General features: G+C 38.1%; 1 protein-coding gene across 3 annotated transcripts in view; it reads right to left on the bottom strand.

Annotated features, from left to right (window-relative positions):
- Positions 1–19,701, bottom strand: part of ROS1 (ROS proto-oncogene 1, receptor tyrosine kinase) — a 132,123-nt gene that overhangs the window by 91,469 nt on the left and 20,953 nt on the right. For 2 of the 3 annotated variants that reach the window (XM_082475075.1, XM_082475076.1), the window contains exons 5-13: positions 18,033–18,093; positions 11,592–11,740; positions 10,778–10,916; positions 7,885–8,086; positions 6,863–6,939; positions 5,269–5,391; positions 4,919–5,103; positions 4,078–4,175; positions 447–943 (exon numbers count right to left, since the gene is read on the bottom strand). In XM_082475075.1, coding sequence (XP_082331201.1) covers positions 447–943; positions 4,078–4,175; positions 4,919–5,103; positions 5,269–5,391; positions 6,863–6,939; positions 7,885–8,086; positions 10,778–10,916; positions 11,592–11,740; positions 18,033–18,093 — 1,531 coding nt within the window. Of the gene's footprint in view, positions 1–446; positions 944–3,879; positions 3,925–4,077; positions 4,176–4,918; positions 5,104–5,268; positions 5,392–6,862; positions 6,940–7,884; positions 8,087–10,777; positions 10,917–11,591; positions 11,741–18,032; positions 18,094–19,701 lie in introns of all 3 variants that reach the window. The other variant, XM_082475074.1, reaches the window with a different exon arrangement.

Below are 19,701 nucleotides of genomic sequence, written 5' to 3'. Positions count from 1 at the left end.
TGCCTCTCCAGAGATGAAAATTCAAGTCCAGAGAGTTTTAGGCTCAAATTCATGCAAGATCTCCCTGGATACATGATCTCAACCCAAGTGCTCCATCCCCCTGGCTAATGCATTCCCTCAGACTAGAATGTCAGTGCCTGACTCCAAGGAGACGCTCAATAAATGCTCCAACCATTCTATTGGGACATATATGATGAAATATAGAGAGTCTCTTAATGCAAAACTGATAAATGTAGAACAAATGTATAAACACGTGTGTGTGTGTGTGTGTGTGTGTGTGTGTGTGTGTGTGTGTGTGAAAGAGAGAGAGAGCACTAAGTAGCGCTTTGGGTTGATGACTAAATAATCACATATGGGCCCTCAAAGTTGAGTCGCCATGTCAAGCCATTCAAGCTTTCCTCTCCTTCCGGCAAGGCCAGTCTCCAGGCTGGGGACAGGGCACTCACTGGCTCCAATGGCGAGCACAGGGGGCTTCCACTGAATCAGGGCCTGGTGTGAGCCGAACAGCACTGAGAGCTGCTGTGGGCAGCCCGGCAGCGGGTGTGGTTGGGTGTACAAGCCAAAGATGACCAAGTTGCCAAACCCAAATTCTTCTATGTGACTCAGGTCACATCCCACAATGAACTCATTAAAAGACAGAGAATCCTGCTGGAAAACAGCCTTGCCATCTGTGACCAGGAAGTCGTTGTTTTCACAAGCAAAGCTCTTCACATCAGTAAAGGGGACATGAGGTAGGACAAGGTGGGACGCGGAGCCATCCAGAAAGGTTGACATGAAGACTTGGGCGGTGTCATTGAAGTAAATGATTCGCTTGGACTGTGGCTTGATTGCAAAGTCCTTTAATGTGCCACTCTGCACAATACGCACAACTTCCGAGTCCCGACCAGAAGCCACGGGGAGATCGACTCTATAAATGCCGTCTCTCAGGAGATAAAAGACATACCTGACACAGGAGCAAAAGAAGCCTGGTGTGATTCAGTGCAAGGGTGAAGGAGTAACAATGCCTCAGCCCATTGTTGTATCCTGTTGGGCAATCAGAACCAGATATCTCCAGAGTGGATAAGTACAGGGTTTCCCAAGGTGCAAACTGGTAAAGGTATTTATTAAAGATATGCTCCAGTCATTTAAGTTAGAAGTTGGAACACTGGAAAATGTCAGCCTCCCTTATAATGCATAATCTCCTAATTATTAAATGTGACTTTTTAAGGAATCAGAATTTAAGAACAGCAAGGGTCTTTAAAGGTTTTCTAATGAAATCTACTCTTAAAGGAAAGCATATTATATAAAAATTACATGACCGAACATGTTATTTATTATGAAACATTTTTCTCCAATATACACAAATTCTTAGTCTAATTCTGTCAATAAATATTCCCATGCATTGTGAATTACAAAATGGAAGAAAGCAAAAACATTTAAGCAATTTTTTTAAACTGGACGGTTATTATTTTACACAGTTATCTAGCAGTACTACTCTGCATTTGTAGTAGACTAAGCTTTTTTTTTTTTTAATACTCACAATTGAGTGAGACAGTAGGGCTACCATTTTACAAAATCATGAAGAAATACCCCACAATTGAATAAAACAGCTGGGAAGGACCACCCAACAATCAGGAGAAAGGAGCCAGTGGAAGAATTTTGATAAAACACCTAATTTGGAGCCAAATATCATGGTAATGATACAGGTTGATTTTTAATAATGAAAGAGAAAACATTGCCAAAATATTTCATTGATAAGTCAAATTTATAAATACAGTTTTAAAACATAAAACTATTAATTCGCATGTAGCTAATCTAGAATTTGTGATCATGGAGAAAGACGTTAACACACGTATATTTTTGCTTAGTAAATCTTTCTTATCAAGAGCCCATGCCGTGGGTTGGCAGGATTCCAACCTTTCATCACCACTGTCAAATCATTTTTCTTGTCCTGTTCAGTCCCGCTTTTATTCTCCTTGATGACTATTCCAAATCTTTACCAACATGCTCGAGACTCCTGTGCCCGAATAACATCCCGAGATGTAAACTTCATGTTGAGATATGAACCTATGTTATTTTTCTTAAGAGAACATTGTGGCAGGCAAAGAGCAGAAATAACCTGGCTCTTAACTTCCTCTTTTGTTTCCCAAATTCAAATTGTTAAGGGACTTTGAAGGGATTTCAGAAGATTACAATTCTTTTACTGAAGCAGGGAAGAGCGCAGGTCTTTAACCCTCATTGTCACTTTGGAGGGGAAAGAAAAAGAGAAGAAAAGTGAGGAGACCTGGGTGTGGGGGGAGGAAGACGGAGGTGAGAGAGAGAAGCAGCAGGGATGGGGGAGAGGGAAGAGTTTTATAATAAGTACAAACTCAGTGAGTGAATAATTCAGTGGTGCAAGATAACAGTATAATGGTAACCTTTTTTAATCAGAAGAATGAACTATTTCATCTATCTGAAATTCTTCAGGAATACTACATACAAAGCGTTGCTAAAAGTTTTGATTTTTACAGAAACTCTGTCATTGTATAGGGAGATGATTAGAAGACAGGCCCTGGAGCAAGAAGTCAAATACTGATTCCAGCGCAAAACAGCTGATGGTCTTGGGCAGTCAATAAATCAACTTGTGCTTTGCTTTCCTATCTATAAAATTGGGATAATAAAAGTACTACTCCATACGGCTGAACAAGAATTAAATGAATTATTGGAAGTAATGCACTTAGAAGCACATATTAAGTGCCTGATAACTATTATTGAATAATTATTATTATAATTTCTGGTCATATTTCAAAATCTAAGCACAAATCAGTTTTATCCTAATGGAAAAAAGAGCCACCAAAGACCTCTTTGAGATGTATTTTGAGTGACTGATTTAGTGAGTGAAGTTCATTATCCTCAGAATGAGTCATTTCGTGTAATTGCCAGCAACAAAGTTCATTTCATAGGATCTTAGACTTTTACAAATGAGGAAAATAAGATCCAAAGAGTCCAAAGGACTTGTCCTACATCACAGGGTTTTTTAAAAAAAAAAGGAAAAATCCTGTAATTCAGTAATTCACTCAAGCTTAAAACATTAAAATAAATATCTGGTAAATTATGAAAGAATATGAATAGACAATCTTGATTTTAAATCAATAATGAGCAAGAAAGTCAATTCGTGAAAGATAAAAAGTGTCATGGGCTATATTTTTTTTCATTCAAAATGAAAACAACTTTATCCCTACAAGAAAGAAAAATGTTTAGTCTTACAAACATTGGCCTTGCTTATTGGTTACTAACCTGTAATTATCTGATTATATTTAAGAAATAACAACCCCAAAATAACTTCCTATGTTTTCATCCTTCACATTTGAGCATGTGGAGATCATGTAGTACATTCACAGTGAATAACTCATTTCATCCTCAAAATACCCCAACTGAGTATTATTGTCTTCCCCATATGGAAGGATAGAGCAAAGGTCATAGACACTAAGTTACTTTCTTGAAGTCCTACTACAATTTAGCATCACAACTGAGCTAAAATGTGTCCATTTCATTTGTGGCAGGGGGGAAACATAGTGATTTGTAATGGCAAATTTTAACTTGTTATTAGCTATCAGTTTCTGTTTCCTAAAGTGGATGGTAGCAGTGTTCTTTCTAAACCAGCCTCCTGATAGATGTGAGAACCAGACCAGAAAAATGAACAGGTACTGAATTGCTCAGCAAGAGAAAACGGTGCAATGAAAAGAGGAAAGAGAGGCAGGAAGGGCTTCTCATGGGGAGCATTGAGGGGGAATAAGACCCTGAGTCATGCATAAAATAGTGACATACCCAAGACGAGGACCCAGGCCCCGGAGTCCCAGACAAGAAGTCTTTCCCATAAGCCCATATTTTACTGTGAAGGAGAAAGGAAAAACTACTTACCTAGAGAAGTTGTGGATCAAGTTTGAATGAAATTTCCTCTTGGCTCTATAAGAATGAAAAAACTTTGCCTGGATTTAATTAAATGTGAAATCAGATACATAGATTGGCTCATCTGGTACTAGGATGTTATTAGCAAGCAAGTTTCCCCAAGATTCTTGCCAAAGGAAGAGAATTCACATTTACAAGGCTAACACTCACCCATTGTATGAATCAGCCACAATTTTTTGAGGTGCAATAATTGAGGGAGGAGTAACTTCCTCAATGTTTGAGCAGTTTTCTAAATCACAGACACATACCTAGAGAAGAGTACATCAGTAGAATTAGTGTCTATTCAATTTGGCCAACAAGTATTTCTTGAGCAACTGCTCTGTGTTTAGAATTTCACTAGTCACAGAGCACTTTTAGAAAACATAAAAAAGCCCTTAAAAGACAGTGTTATATCCTATATCCTAATGAGTTTATATCCTCTTGGTATCCGTGAAATACAAGTATGTATTTTCCTGGCTTACAGAGGCACTCAACTATTTTTATTAATATTTAAGCTGTTTCCAAGCTTAGGGGCTTCCAGCCATAGTGATTGTGACCAGCCTGTCCCTTTAAAAGAAGGAAACTTGAAACACAGCAAACTGTGTCTTCTCAAAGATTTGGTAATACAATATTTTCAGAGACCTACTGAAGTTATCCATGGTTATTATACAATGTACAATGCTTGCAGCTGATTTTGATCATGATTGGCAGTTTTATCTAGTGATAATTCAGGTACCACCACTGTCTTATGGAAGATGAATTATCATTAGTATAAACTCGTAGCTCTGAAAACTCACAATAAAGATGATTTAATGGTAGGTCAGGACTAGTACTAGGTAAAGTCTAGACCCTCCTATAGGCTAGGTCTATGGTTCGTTGCTAACCCAGTGTCTAAAACTTACACACTCAGTGACTAATTATTGAATGAAAGAATTATGTTTACTTGTAAATATACCAAGATATGCATTAGAGTATCAATATCAAGTTGTTTACTTTAAATTCTCAGACTAACCAGTTGATCCATGATGAAATACATTCTCTGATAAAGCCAGTCTATGGAGATGGAAGAAATTAATCCTGAACCACTGTAAAAAATTCTCAGGTCAGACACATCAGACATGTTGGCAGCTCCCTTCACCCATATGAGAGTTCCTTCAGAGAAATAAACAACTTGCTGGTGGACATTAACTGATATTCCTGGAAGAGCCATGCAAATACATGTGTGTTATTAGGTAACAACCAGACAAAACACTTCCATGAAAGAGAATTTATTTCTTTAATCCTTAATAAAGGGATTAAAACTGAAGTCAACCTGGATCTTTCTTTTCACACTAAGGAAACATTTTTCTCTATTACACTGACCTGTAATATTACGGTGTGTAGCCCCTGACTGAAGGCAATGTGCTTCATCTACTAAATGTTTTAAAGATCTCTTTCGTAGAGAAGTTTTCCTGGATAAAAAGAGCCACTGTTCCTCTTCTTGAACTAAAACAACAACACAGTTTCTAGACAGACAGACCAATCATATGCACATTGACACAAAAAAGATCAATACCACCCTTCAAAACAAGGGGACTAGCACATGAAAGAGGCTGGTCAGATTTTCTCTGAAGGCACTGGGGTATTTCAACTGTGGTTGAAATCACATTCTGTGATTGGGATGAGAAGTACAGTGTCAGTCAAGTAGGATTTCTGGGTATGTGCCCCTAAATGCCCTCAAAATAACATCACATGCGGTACCACTGTTCTCAACAGCCTTGCGCAAATAGGAGCTCAGCTTATTATCCTCCACCATAGAAATCTGACTGCTTGGTGGAGGTGGTCCAGCCCAGGCTGGAGCGGGTTGTTGCATAACACACACATATGGACAAACTTTGGTTGTCTCTGATTTGTCTTTAATTTATCTCCCTTTGAGGCAGGAGAAAGGTCCGTAGTAATGAAATGTGAGGACTACAGAACTCTGACATCCTGTTCAACTAGAGACTGATGAAGTGTGCGTTGATGAACACTTTTAGTGTAATTAATAAATGTTATGCAATAATCACGGTAACAACAACCTTAAGCCTGCTCTGTATTTAACTCGCCCTCTGGATGCTTCTTGCATAACAAAAATACCTCTCCTTTCCCAGAGTGTAGTAACAGCCCCAAAAAATAAACTAAAGGCTGGTGATAGATGACATTCACTACCCACTGGCATAGGCGCGTGCAGATTAGAGGAAGGGGCAGTCAAGTCAGGAAATGGGGTTCCCATGAAAACAGAGAGCAGACTCCTAGAATTCTGAATCTTTGTGTGTTATTCCAAAGTCTTTTAACTCGCTTCCCCAAAATATTTCCAGTGCTTCTTAGAGAGCATTTTCTTTTATTATTTTGCTCACGTGGGCATCATGCAGAAAGTATTCAATCTCTCAAGGCAATTGTTAAAATGCCGAAGTAAAAAAAAAAATGGTACTTGCAAAATAATAACAGAAGCTAATTCGGTAGACTGAATATTCAGAATGGTAAAATGTAACTTATTAAGTTTAGATATATTTAAAAACCTTAAGGAAACTGGAAGAAAAAGATATCTGATCTGTATTAAATGATAATACATAATGTAAGGTGGAGGTTAGGGCAGAAACGATATATGTATCCCTTAAGTGTGTAAATGAGAGTCATAATCACTAGTGACTTTAACTGAAACCAAGGGTTTGCTTGAAGCCATTTTTTTAATCCCTAATTTTTTTTTAATTTTTAAATTCCAACGTGGAAACTTTTCATCAAACAACTTACTCCTATTTGTCAAATACTGGGACTCATTTAAAATTGAAAACTTACCAAGTATTCAGAAGACAGTGTCCATTTGGGCAGAACAGTAGGGTCTTGGGGAGCACCAGATGACCCAGGACCTCTAAGATCTGAACCCAACCTTGCCACCCCCTCAGTTCCCTGTAACAGGAGGCGTATCCCCAGTCTCTACCTGCTGGGGATGAAGTGGTAATACTAGATTCTGCTTCTGGCCCCTCACCAACTTCATTTACTGCTGCAACAGAAAACCTATTCCAAAAACAATTTGGAGAGATGTATTTTACATGGCATGGTGTGAACATAAGATAAAAATAGAAGGAGCAATAACATTTCTATTTAAAGGACGATGTGGCAATGCATGTATCTAGTTACTTGGTGCCACTGCTTAGCACTAAAATGACCATAAATCACATCCTTGTTTGCATTCCCCATAGAATAGTTCAGGGTCACAGAGGTCAAAAACTGAACTCTGCTATCTGCATGACCCCCATTCATGCCCTAATTTAAAGAGGTCTTAGTAAATGCTGGAAAAGCTAACAATAATAAAATAATCCCCTTAACAGTTAATACAAAAATACCATTAACAGAATTTTACCTCCTTTTTTCATGTTGGATTAAATGGAGAAATGATATTTATGGTGCTTATAATGTCTTTTTTAGCCCATATGTATAAGCCCATATTTATTAGCCCACATTTATATTTATCTCTGAATATAATAGAAATACTTAACAAAGGTTTTTGCTCAGGATGGTGTAATCTAATAAGCATAAAAACTTGAGGAAAACCACAGTAACTTAAACCAACAGCACAAAGCCAATGCGACTTCTCAAAATACATTTAAACTATTTTTTAGCCCTATTTCTTAAATAATTATCATGCCTGTACCCATGCTGGTTACTATTTTTTAATTTTATATTGGAGTATAGTTGATTTATGATATTGTGTTAGATTCAGGTCTACAGCAAAGCAACTTAATTATACATATACATATATCTATTCTTTTTCAGATTCTTTTCCCATATAGGTTAGTATCGAGTAGAGTTCCCTGTGCTATACAGTAGGCCCTTGTTGATTATCTATTTTATATATAGTCGTGTGTATATGTCAATCCCAAATTCCTAATTTATCCCTCCGCCCCCCACCTTTCCCCTTTGCATGCTGGTTACATTTTTCCTACACCACTTAATTCTTACCTGTAGGTGGTATTTGGTAGAGTGGAGTAAAACTGGAAACTGGTTCTCTGTGTCCCTGAATCTAACTTTTGATTTTTACTAATCAGCCTTAAGTTATAACCCAAAATAGGTCCACCTGGGAATTGAGGTGGAACCCAGCTGACTTCCACTGTGTCGGGACTGGAGCTTTCAATATTTCTAATGAGAGGAGCAGTTTCAGGAACTGGAAGAGATAATGGTGACATCGTGAGCAGAAAATATACAGTGAAAAATGTAAAAAAGTAAATAGGATAGGAAAAAAAGTGTTGTTCTTTTGAAAACAGCATAAATGAAGTATTTTTGTTAATATTCACAAGAAGTGATAGAGAGAAGATAGTAATATATCTATGAGCTGCAATTCTTGATCCCTAAATGATACCAGTTAGCTACTTTCCTAAGGGACTCTTTCAAATGTTATTTTCCTCACTTCTAATTTATGCAATAAAATTAAATGTGGAAGTATGCAAATAGGATAAATGTTCTAGAAAAAAAGTGATCAAAAATCTCCAGAGACCTAAATAAGTTGAAACATGGGATGGAACCAGGTTAGGAAGGAGAAGAGAACCTGTAACAAACTGGAGTCAATGATTAACACAAGTTAAAAGAAGTAAGTCCTGGGGCCTATTCCCTCACTAGAGTGCTGTGGCCGGACTAGTTCCAGCTAAAGATAGGGATTTAGATAAGCCTGAATTAGAACAGTCTGCTTCACTTTTGCTGGCATCAGCTCTGCTGACCCAGACTGGACTTTCCTCCCCCAGCTCCCAAGGTCCCCTGGAATCCAGGCTTTCTGTGCCTTAGCAACATCCCTTCCCTTGCGAAGGATGAAAGGAGCATGCATTCGCTAATTAAGCACTCACCCACAGACTTTAGGAGCTACCCAAGTGACAAAGAACAGAAAGGAAAACAAAAGATCTAACAGCCTATCTTCCATCCATGTCTCCACCTGTTTTCCATACCCCCCACACCCTGAAACCACACCCTTTTATTTCCTCTTTCCCTAGAAAGACAGACTGATGTCACTTTGCTCTTCAGTAGTCTCTCTGCCTCGGAACAATTTTGGCAGGTGCTCTGCGTCACCCCTGACCCTTTAGAGTGGGGAGAAAAGAGAGTTCAGCCCTCACGTTGGCTGAGTTTTAAAAAGGCTTTTTAATTGATCTCTCAGCCTTTCTCTGATACAGTTCCTCCCCAACTCTCAGACTGAGCTTTAGCAAACACAAATACCATCACGTCACTCCTCTGCTCCATGCACTCAGTCACCCTGGTGAACAGGGAAGTAGGAATCATCTCCCAGTGAATCAGAATCAGGATGTCAGAAAAACTAACTCTTTAGGGTCAATGCCCAGACAGACATGATCTGCTCCACTTCAAGCACGTAGATGTCACATGGTGAACTGTGATTATTGTCCAAATCTCCCCCACAAAAATCGTCCCTGAGAAGGCTGGTCAGGTTAGGCAAGGTAACCATTCCACCTGATTAAGAAATTATCTTCATAAGGGCCCCAATTAAAAGGCAGTAATACCATCTAAAAATCATATATTTCCCATAGCTAAAAAAGAAAAGAATCATGAAGCGATGAAACATGAAACAGATAACTCTATAAGTTTTGATGTGGCTAAAAAAAGTGAGATAGAATTGAGGCATGAGATGCTATCCATGGAAAAGACACCCAGTACAAGGACTGGAACACCTGGAGGGTACGTGGGCTTGCATATCCAGAGAAAGGCCCAGAAATGTAAAGCAAAATTTGCCTTCTTCATTATTTTGATTTGACTAGCCTTGGGCCCTGGACCACGGTATGTCTCCAGCACTGGAAAATGTTCCAACACTATTGGAGTACATGAGGCATTGCTTTGAATGAAGAAGGATCCACGTATTCTACTCGGATCTGGAACATTTCGAATATGACCCTAGGCCAGTGTCTGACCTGAGGTCCTAAGGATGGTCAGGGAATAATCAGCAGAGGTGCCACACATACCCTAAAATCTGATAAGCAAGAAGAGAGCACTAATCAGGGAAGAGGGAAAATGCCCCAACCAGCTTCATCAGCTGTCTAGCTAGGCTTCTGTCCAAGGCCTAGTTCACAGTGAGGGTCTCTGCACACAGCTGAATCTCCAGAGCGAGGGGTAGGGACATCTAACATCTGGCTTGGAATAAGTCCTCCCAAGCCCCCTCAGCTAACTCTGAGGGTGAGAGCACCGGGTAACTCTCACTGAGTGTCTGCCCCAGGCATTCACCTCCCTAAAAGGTTCTAGGCTTGAATCATTTTCCTGGTATGGAAGTCACATCTTTGAAAGAAGAAATCAGAAAATGCCCCAATATATGTACTGTTTTTTAAAATTGTCTCTAATCAAATGTTAAAGTATTATAATAACCTCCCAGCTGGTCTCACTACCTCTGTACTTTCCAGTCTCTCTCATTCCTTCAATCCATTCCATGTGTAGTGGCCAGAATTATCTTTTTAAGGAGTACTCAAAGCAACTACTCCTCTTCTTCAAAACCTTCCATAATTCCTGACTGCTTAATGAGGCTTATTCTGACCACCTTCTTTAATACACACCCCATTTCTAAAGGACAGACCCTGCTCAAAACGTTCCTCTTACCATAGCATCCCGTATCTTCCTACTTACAATATACTTTCCTTATTTATTAGGTTTACTGCTTAGAGTATTTCTTCTCCACCAGAATGGGTATTTTTGTTTTGATCACAGAAGTATTGTGAGCACCTAGAACACTATTTGGCACCTAGCTGGGTACTCCATTGTTGGATGGGTCTATTAATGAAGGAATAAATCTATTTCATTGTTTAAAATAAAATTAACTAACCAAAGCTTTGGAATAATCCCTGATTTCTTAAGCAACATGTGCATGCCATACCTCCATAAGGATGAGTCCTATAACTGGGACTTGGAGGGGAATACAGTTGCAGCTGGGCTGTGAAGATCCAAACCACTCGAAAAATATATTCAGTGAAGGGATGCAAGGGCTCTACCACATAGGAGAGCTTGGACACGGCCTAAATCAACAAGAGATCAAAAATCAGCATTTATGGAATAGCCACCGTATATTGTAACTCAAGAGCACAGATTCGTTTGTAGATGATGGATGGCCTTCTGGATATGGAGTGACCCAAGGCCTGCCAGACCAGTTGAAATGGAGGCCTGGAGCTCAGAGCTGAGAAGCAGAGCTTATCCCGACGTCAGTCAGCATAATTCACACCAAAATTCTTTCCTTCTTCAAAACTGCAAAATTATGGATTCAATTATATGGCATTTACCTCAAGGCTTTACTTTACTTTTCCATGTTAATATACTTGGTGTCTTGGGACTATTTTTCTCTGAACATGCTTTTGATTTCCTAAAAGGGACCGTCCTGGATGACCTCCCTGCCCTCCACCCTAGTTGGAATCATTTTCAATGGGATGGGCAGATAATGACCAATGATATAAGTAGTTCGTTATGTGATACTGTGCTGAAGGAATAATATATACGTCCAATAATATATTTTCCTTAAAAATAAAAGGTTTAGCATAAAGAGTAGCAGAGATTAAAGTTCATCTAATCCAACCACTCATTTTACGTTTGAATCTTCTCTAGAATGTCTTTACACCTATAATTATATGTAGTAATTTGGCACTTTTAATAATCTGAAGAAAAAGTCTCTGTTTAGGCACATGGGCAGCAGTTCATACCTCAGTGTAAGTCCAGCTTCCAGGCAGTTGTGCATATTTCCACTGAATGATGTATTTTACTCCAGAGATGTTGGCCGATTTCCATCGTAATGTCACACTGTGGCTTCCAATGGAAGAAGCAAATGGTGCAGTGGGGAGGTCTGTATTTTCTGGGGAGAAAACAAGGTTTCATTCACCATGTCCCCTGTCTGTCAAAGCAGGAGAGAGTGTCCCTGCTTCATCTAGTGCCCTCAGCACCCTCTTGCCACAGTTATTCACCTGAACAATAACTGATGCACATATTCAAGTGATTTATTTTTTTAAATCAGCCAGTCGGTCTGGCAGCTTTTTTCCCCATAGAACGCACTTATCTTTGACGATAGTTTTTTTACAAGCAAGCAACATGGAGTGTTCTGAGACTGTCCAGTTTTCTCTTGTGATACCACTTCTATATAGGCTAGAAGGGTGGGTACCAAGGGTGTGTCTGGGGCAACAGAACCATCCACTACCCCAGGACATGTATCTCAAGATATATTTTAATTTTACACTATATGTCTACAGTTGTTGCCCATTTTATCAACACATTATTTTTATACGTGCAAGTAGTGGTCTGTACTCCAAAGGATCCTATATTCTGCTGTTTTTTATTGTGAAATATTTCATGACTTTTAAACAGTAGCAACATTACAATTGGTACACACAGTTATTGGTGCTACTTCCCAGGCACTGTGTGAGGGGTTAGAATTCTGAATGGTATGTACCACTGGGATGAAATTATTTTACTTTACTTTTTCTATTTTCCAAAATCGTGACTAATATAATGCATTAGCTTGCTTTTTCGTCAGAATTTTTTATTGTGGTAAAATACACATGGCATAAAATTTACTATCTTAACCATTTTTAAGTGTACAGTTCCGTGGTATTAAGTACACTTATATTCTCGTGCAACCATCACGACCGTCCATCTCTAGAACTCTTCATCTTGCAAAACTGAAACTAACCATTAAATAATAACTCCCCATTCCCCCCTCTCTCTCCCCCTTCCCTAGGCAACCACCATTCTACTTTCTGTCTCTATAATTTTAAGTACTCTAAATACCTCATATAAGTGGAATCAAACAGTATTTGTCTTTTTGTGACTGGCTTATTTCACTTAGCATAATGTCCTCAAAATTTATTCATGCTGTGGCATATGTCAGAATTTCCTTCCTTTTTAAGTCTGAATAATATCCCATTGTATGTGTATATTGCATTTTGCTTATCCATTCATCTGTCAGTGGACATTTGGGCTGCTTCCATGTTTTAGCTATTGTGAATTCAATATTTGAGTATAATAGGGGTGTATAAATATCTCTTTGAGACCCTGCTTTCAATTCTTTCAAGTATATACCCCAAAGTGGAATTGCTAGATCATGCAGTAATTCTGTCTTTAATATTTTGGTTTTTTCCACAGGAGTTGTACCATTTTACATCCCCATCAACAGTGCACAGCATTCCAATGTCTCCACATCCTCGTCAACACTTTTACTTTTCTGGGACTTTATGCTTTTTTTTTTTTTCCTAGAAGTGGTATTTCATTGTAGGTTTGATTTGCATTTCTCTAATGATTAGTAATGTTGAGCATCTTTTCATGTGCTCTTTGGCCATTTGTATATCTTCTCTGTAGAAATGTCTAAGTCCTTTGCCCATTTTTTAATTGGATTGTTTGGGGGTTTTGTTGTTGAGTTTTAGGAGTTTTCTATATATTCTTGATATTAATCCCTTATCAGATATGTGATTTGCAAATATTTTCTCCTATTCTATTGGTTGCTTTTTTACTCTGTTGATAGTGTGCTTAAATTTTTTAAATTTTCATGAAGTTCAATTTGTCTATTTTTTCTTTTGTTACCTATGCCTTTCGTGTCATATCCAAATAATCATTGCCAAATCCAATGTTGTGAAGCTTTTGCCCTATGTTTTCTTCTAGGATTTTTATAGTTTCAGGTCTTACATTTAGATCATGGATCCATTTTGAGTTATTTATTTATTTTTTGGGGGGGCTGCATTGGGTCTTTGTTGCTGCACACAGGCTTTCTTTAGTTGTGGCGAGCGGGGGCTACTCTTCGTTGTGGTGCGTGGGCTTCTCATTGCGGTGGCTTCTCTTGTTGTGGAGCACAGGCTCTAGGCACGGGGGCTTCAGTAGTTGTGGCATGCAGGCTCAGTAGTTGTGGCTCGTGGGTTCTAGCGCACAGGCTCAGTAGTTGTGGCACATGGGCTTGGTTGCTCCGCGGCATGTGGGATCTTCCTGGACCAGGCTTGAATCCGTGTCCCCTGCATCGGCAGGCGGATTCTTAACCACAGCGCCACCAGGGAAGTCCCCATTTTGAGTTAATTTTTGTGTATGATGTTTTATAAGGATCCAACTTAATTATTTTGTATGTTGATATTCAGTTTTCTCAGGACTATTTTCTGAAAAGACTGTCTTTTTCCCCATTGAATGGTCTTGGCACCCTTGTCAAAAATCATTTGACCATATATATAAGGATTTATTTCTGAACTCTCTATTCTAGTCCACTGATCTATATGTGTGTCTTTATGCCATACCACAGTATTTTGATTACTGTAGGTTTGTAGTAAGTTTGAAATCAGGAAGTATGAATCCTCCAGCTTTGTTCTTCTTTTCAGGATTTGGGGTGCTTTGAGATTCCATATAAATTGTAGGATGGGTCTTTCCATCTCATGCAAAAGATCTGCAAAAACATCTTTGGAATTTTGATATGGATTGCATTAAATCTGTAGATCGTTTTGGTAATATTGACATCTTGACAATATACCAAGTCTTTCAACCAATGAATAAGGATGACTTTCCATTTATTTGTCTTCTTTGTTTCAGAAATGTTTTGTAGTTTTCACTTTACAAGTCATTCACCCCTTGGTTAAGTTAATTTCTAAGTGTTTTTATTCTTTTTGATGCTATTGTAAATGAAATTGTTTTCTTAATTTCCTTTTCAGATGGTTCATTATTAGTGTATAGAAATGCAATTGATTTTCAAGTGCTAATTTTGTATCCTACTATTTTGCCAAATTTGTTTATTAGTTCTAACATGGTATTTTGTGGTATCTTTAGGGTTTTCTGCGTATAAGATCACAATATCTGCAAACAAAGAGAATTTTTACTTCCTCCTTTCAAATTTGGATGGCTTTTATTGTATCCATCAAATTTGGATGCCTTTTTCTTGCCTGATTGCTCTGGCTAGGATATCCAGTACTATATAGAAGTGGCAAAAGCAGGCATCTTTGCCTGAACTTAGAGGATAAGTTTTCTTTTATAGAAAAAGAATCACTACTCTGGTTCAGAAAAGATGGTAAATTTTTTTAAGGAGCTTAAAATGATTAAATACAAACTCCCATGAACTCTTTCCAGTTAAGAGAAAAGTTGACACAATTCTAATCACTATAGATACTGAATCTGAACTAATTAAAGTCCATACTACAAAAATACTCTGTGACCCAGAAAAAATAAAGCCACTGTCATCTGAAAGTTTAGCCCACAGAGTGGCTTAACACAACCCTTCTCTGCTTATGCCATTTAGGGTTCATTTTTGGATACTATAACTATACAGGCAAAACACAGTTCCATTTTTCCCTTTTTATAGTGTGAGATGCTTAACAGCAGGGATTGGAATAGCTGTGGGATACCTTGAAGAGGAGTCCACTGATGGAGTGGTCAGCAGAGCAAGGAAGAAGAACCAGGAGACATCAGAAAAGATGTAAGTTAAGAACTGGGCAGAAGGGGCCAGAGTTATATAAGTACAAGTAAATGTAAATTTCATAGCTAAATACAGACATATGTTTCAAAGCCATGGTGATGCATATGGAAAAACAGAGATGAGGTAGGTTTATTCTAAAACATCAAGACAAGAGTGAACCAAATGAGAAAGAGGAAGCTAGGGACTTCCCTGGTGGCGCAGTGGTTAAGAGTCCACCTGCCAATTCAGGGGACACAGGTTCAAGCCCTGGTCCGGGAAGATCCCACATGCTGTGGAGCAACTAAGCCTGTGCGCCACAACTACTGAGCCTGTGCTCTAGAGCCCGCGAGCCAGAACTACTGAGCCTGCGTGCCACAACTACCGAAGCCTGTGCACCTGGAGTCCGTACTCTGCAACAAGAGAAGCGACCACAATGAGAAACATGCGCACCGCAACGAAGAGTAGCCCCTGCTTGCCGCAACTAAAGAAAGCCCACGCGCAGCAACAAACACCCAATGCAGCCAAAAATAGATAAATAAATGAATAAATTTATAAAAATAAAATTATAAAAAAGAAAGAGAAGCTAAACTGAGCTATATACTACTTTCAATATATAGCAGAGTGTCTAAGAATAGGCTCTGGAATGAGATAACTGGGTTAAAATTCAAGTTACATCCCTCTCTGGCTATGCAGCCCCAAGTAAGTATTTACACTCGTGCCTTATTTTTCTCATCTGTAAAATGAGGAGGATAATAGTGTTTATACCTCTGAGGACAAAAAGAGCTAAAACCTATAAATTACTTAGAAGTGTGCCTGACTCATAAATGCCTAATAAATAATAGCTATTTTTATTTCAATATATTATTAGCTATTATCATCCCCACCATGTGGAAAAGGGGAGGATGGAGGGTATCTAAAATAGAATAATGTAGCAGATCCACAGATAAATGGACCAGTACCAGATGTGTTAAAGACAAACAGGGTCTTAAGTACATGGGTGAAAAGATTCATCAGAACAAACTAAAGATAAGGTCTGTAAGCACAAATGTCATATATATAAACTCAGTACATCTCAGTTAGTGGTACATAGACATTGATAAGCAAATGAAAAATATAAAATAAAGCACTGATTACACTTGTACTCTAACAGAATTGTATAATTAAGTTGGTAGTATAATTTTAGACTATAAGAAAAGGATATAAGGATATAAGAAAAGGATATAAATCAAAGTTTCCCAAACTCTCTCAGTTCTGGCATCTTTAATATCTTAGTAATTTTTTCCTGACCCACTAGAACAAAAGAATCACCTAAACAGTTCCATCTATTAAGTATTACAACTTGAGTATGCGTGTCCTATCAACTTAGTAGATGTTTGGGGAAAAAACACATAAATTGAAAGACAAAATAATATATTTATTTCATCCCTAAATAAAAATAATTGCATACTACTCGGATCTGTGTGCCTGTTGGGCACTGCACAACTTCTCAAATATTCTAATCAGACTGGACACCTCCATCCTTATTTCCTGTTCCACGTTGTAGTCCTCATGGTATTTGCTTTTTATCCACCAAAAAAGCAGGATTGTAAAGATATGATAGCATAGAAAGGAATGTAGTGCAATCCATTGTTTATACCATCAATTACCTCTGGCTAGTAGTTTCCTGTGATGTCCAACAGACATCGACTACCCTTGTGTTTCCCTCAATATTTAAAATGCCCCACACCTCCCTGTGAGGTAGATGTGATGCCCTGGGGAACCTCAGTGCACAGCTTGGAAACCACAGAATATAAATTTTATCCACAGCTAACTCCCACTACACAGATGGTAAAAAATGTAATACCACTACCCCTCCACAGAAATGTCAGGGAGGGTCTTTTGTGGGACATTAAAGGGCAGAAGCAAATCAGGATAGGAAGGCAAGATCCACCTTCCAATTTCCATCAGCCACTGGGAGCAAGGAGCAAGCCACTGAAACAAGGACTACAACTTATGGAAGAACCAATCATCTCTTGTTCTGGAAGGAACTGTCTATCTCCTAGTGGGAGGAAACACTGGGGAATTCTGGAAAAGTTAGCTGCTAACATATAGGCTATAATTTATCAAAGCATTCGTCCTTCAGAAACCACTAGAGAATTAACACACTTGGGCATAGTCACTTAGAGACACCCCACCTGCTCTGAAATAAGTCAGAGGGAGCTGGAAACCCAAGTTCCCTACTTACTCAAAATTTAACACTGAGAAGCATAACTTTTATACATTGTGCAAATTTCCCAATGTCTTGTAAGGAGTCATAACTATAGTAGGTACTCGACTGAATAACTGTTAGCTGAGTAATGAAATGTGCATTAAATAAAATACTTCTATGCTTTCAGTTCATTAAAACAGTGGCATTTCCTGACATCAAGTTGCTCAGGATTCACATTGGTCTCTCTCGTTAAGACAGAAGTAATTGCATCCACTGAACTGAGGGCACAATCTCAAGTTCTAAGCATGCCATGTGCTGTTTCCTCTATTTTGCTCTGAAAGAAGAGTTTTGCTGAGTCTTTGTCAAAATGGCTTCCACATTTGAAGTTATCGAGAAATATATATATTCAATCATATATATATATATTGATCATACTGAGACATAGAAGTCTAGATATTTTAAGAGGTGGCTCATTACCCCTACATTAGCACAGGTCCCTGGAGTAGTGTAAATTACTTTCAATAACAGTTGGTTGCGTCTGCTTACCTAGCACTTCCTCTTCATATGCACCTTCCCCGCTGCTGCAGCCGACCTCACAGGATTCTCGCTATGGAAGACAGGTAGCATGCCAGTCAGAACAGCCTTTGTACTGCTTTTGCTGCTAAACTTCAAGTAAATTTTGAAATATTAATGCCTGATATATAAGCATACCTGTATATCAAGTATTTCAGCTGTAATACTTAAGTTCCCATTTGCTAGTGGGATTAGAACAACACTTCTCCATCTTTTTTGACCGTGTCCCACATTCCAAAATACATTTAACAAAACAACTTAGTACACACATACATGTTGGGAAAAAAAGATTCTTGAAATGGTATTTTTTCCCCTGTTTTAACAGTTTTATTGAAATATATTTTACATAACCATAAAATTTGCCCATTTAAAGCACATAGTTCAGTGGGTTTTAGTATATTCAAAGAGTTGTACAATCATCAGTACAATCTAATTTTAGAATATTTTCATCCCAAAAAGGAATACTGACCTGTGATGCAATCTTATATGTTCTATTCTATGTCATTTTATTGTGACTCTTTATTCAGTAAATTGATTTCATGACCCTCTAATGGGTGACACCCCACAATGTGACAAAATACTGAGCTCAACAATGCAATTATATGTTTGCCATCCTAGTCAAAGGTTTAGTGAGTTAATAACCTAAAGCTCTAGCCTAAAATTATGCCTATGTATTTTATATATCCATGTCTTCCTTGAAAAATTAAAAATGGACTATAAACTTTATAGTAACTAAACATTTCAATGGTTGTCTTAATGCCAACGTTAAATTTTAAGGTCTACAAAAACCTAATGATGATTAACATGTTTATCTCATTAACAGAAAACATAGAAAACATTTTGATGACTGAGAGATAAATTTCCTGCAACTTTTAACAGGTGCATTAACAATAGTTAATGGGGAGGGAAACTTGGAGAAAAGGCACACATCGTAAAACTACAACACAATCATGATCAATCTTCCTGCTCTCATTCAGTTTACAATACCTAGGACAACATGCTATTGTTTCTCATGATAATAGTGGAAACCATGACACAATGCATTTACTCTGAACATCCAGGTAGAGAAGGGCTGTAATTTGCAAATACTTAGCTGTCCCATGTTTGATCTGTGCACTCAAAGGAAGTGGAGCCTGATAAGCCTAGGTTTGCTTAGTTAAGGATTAATTTAAATACTTCAGTTTGGGCTCAGGATTATTTAACTTAAGGGTTTAGTATACTTTTCACATCTTCTTTGCAGGTTTCAGTAAAATACATTCAACACATTCATTAACTGCAGAGAATAAATATACCAAGTGGGAGCAAAATTATCATTAACATAGGATTTTCTTTTCAAGAAAGAAAACTGAGGGAGAAGAAAGGAGATGGAATAATGTTTATTTGGAAATGTAGCTAGTCCTGACCTATCTAAGAGTTTAAATGTTTCATTTTGTTTACTTTGGTGAAGCTTGTATTTTTTTCCAGCTTTATTGAGATAAATGATTACCACCAAAGCATTAGCTAACACCTTCAACCCATCATATAATTACCATTTCTTTTTTGTGATGAGAACATTTAAGATCAGCTCTTTAGCAGCATTCAAGTACATAATACAGTGTTATTAGCTGTAATCACCATGCTGTACATTAGATCCCCAGAACCT

Source organism: Balaenoptera physalus (genome assembly GCF_965194825.1).
Source record: "Balaenoptera physalus genome assembly, chromosome: 9".
Lineage (NCBI taxonomy): Eukaryota > Metazoa > Chordata > Mammalia > Artiodactyla > Balaenopteridae > Balaenoptera > Balaenoptera physalus.
This window is presented reverse-complemented; position numbering and strand designations above follow the sequence as displayed.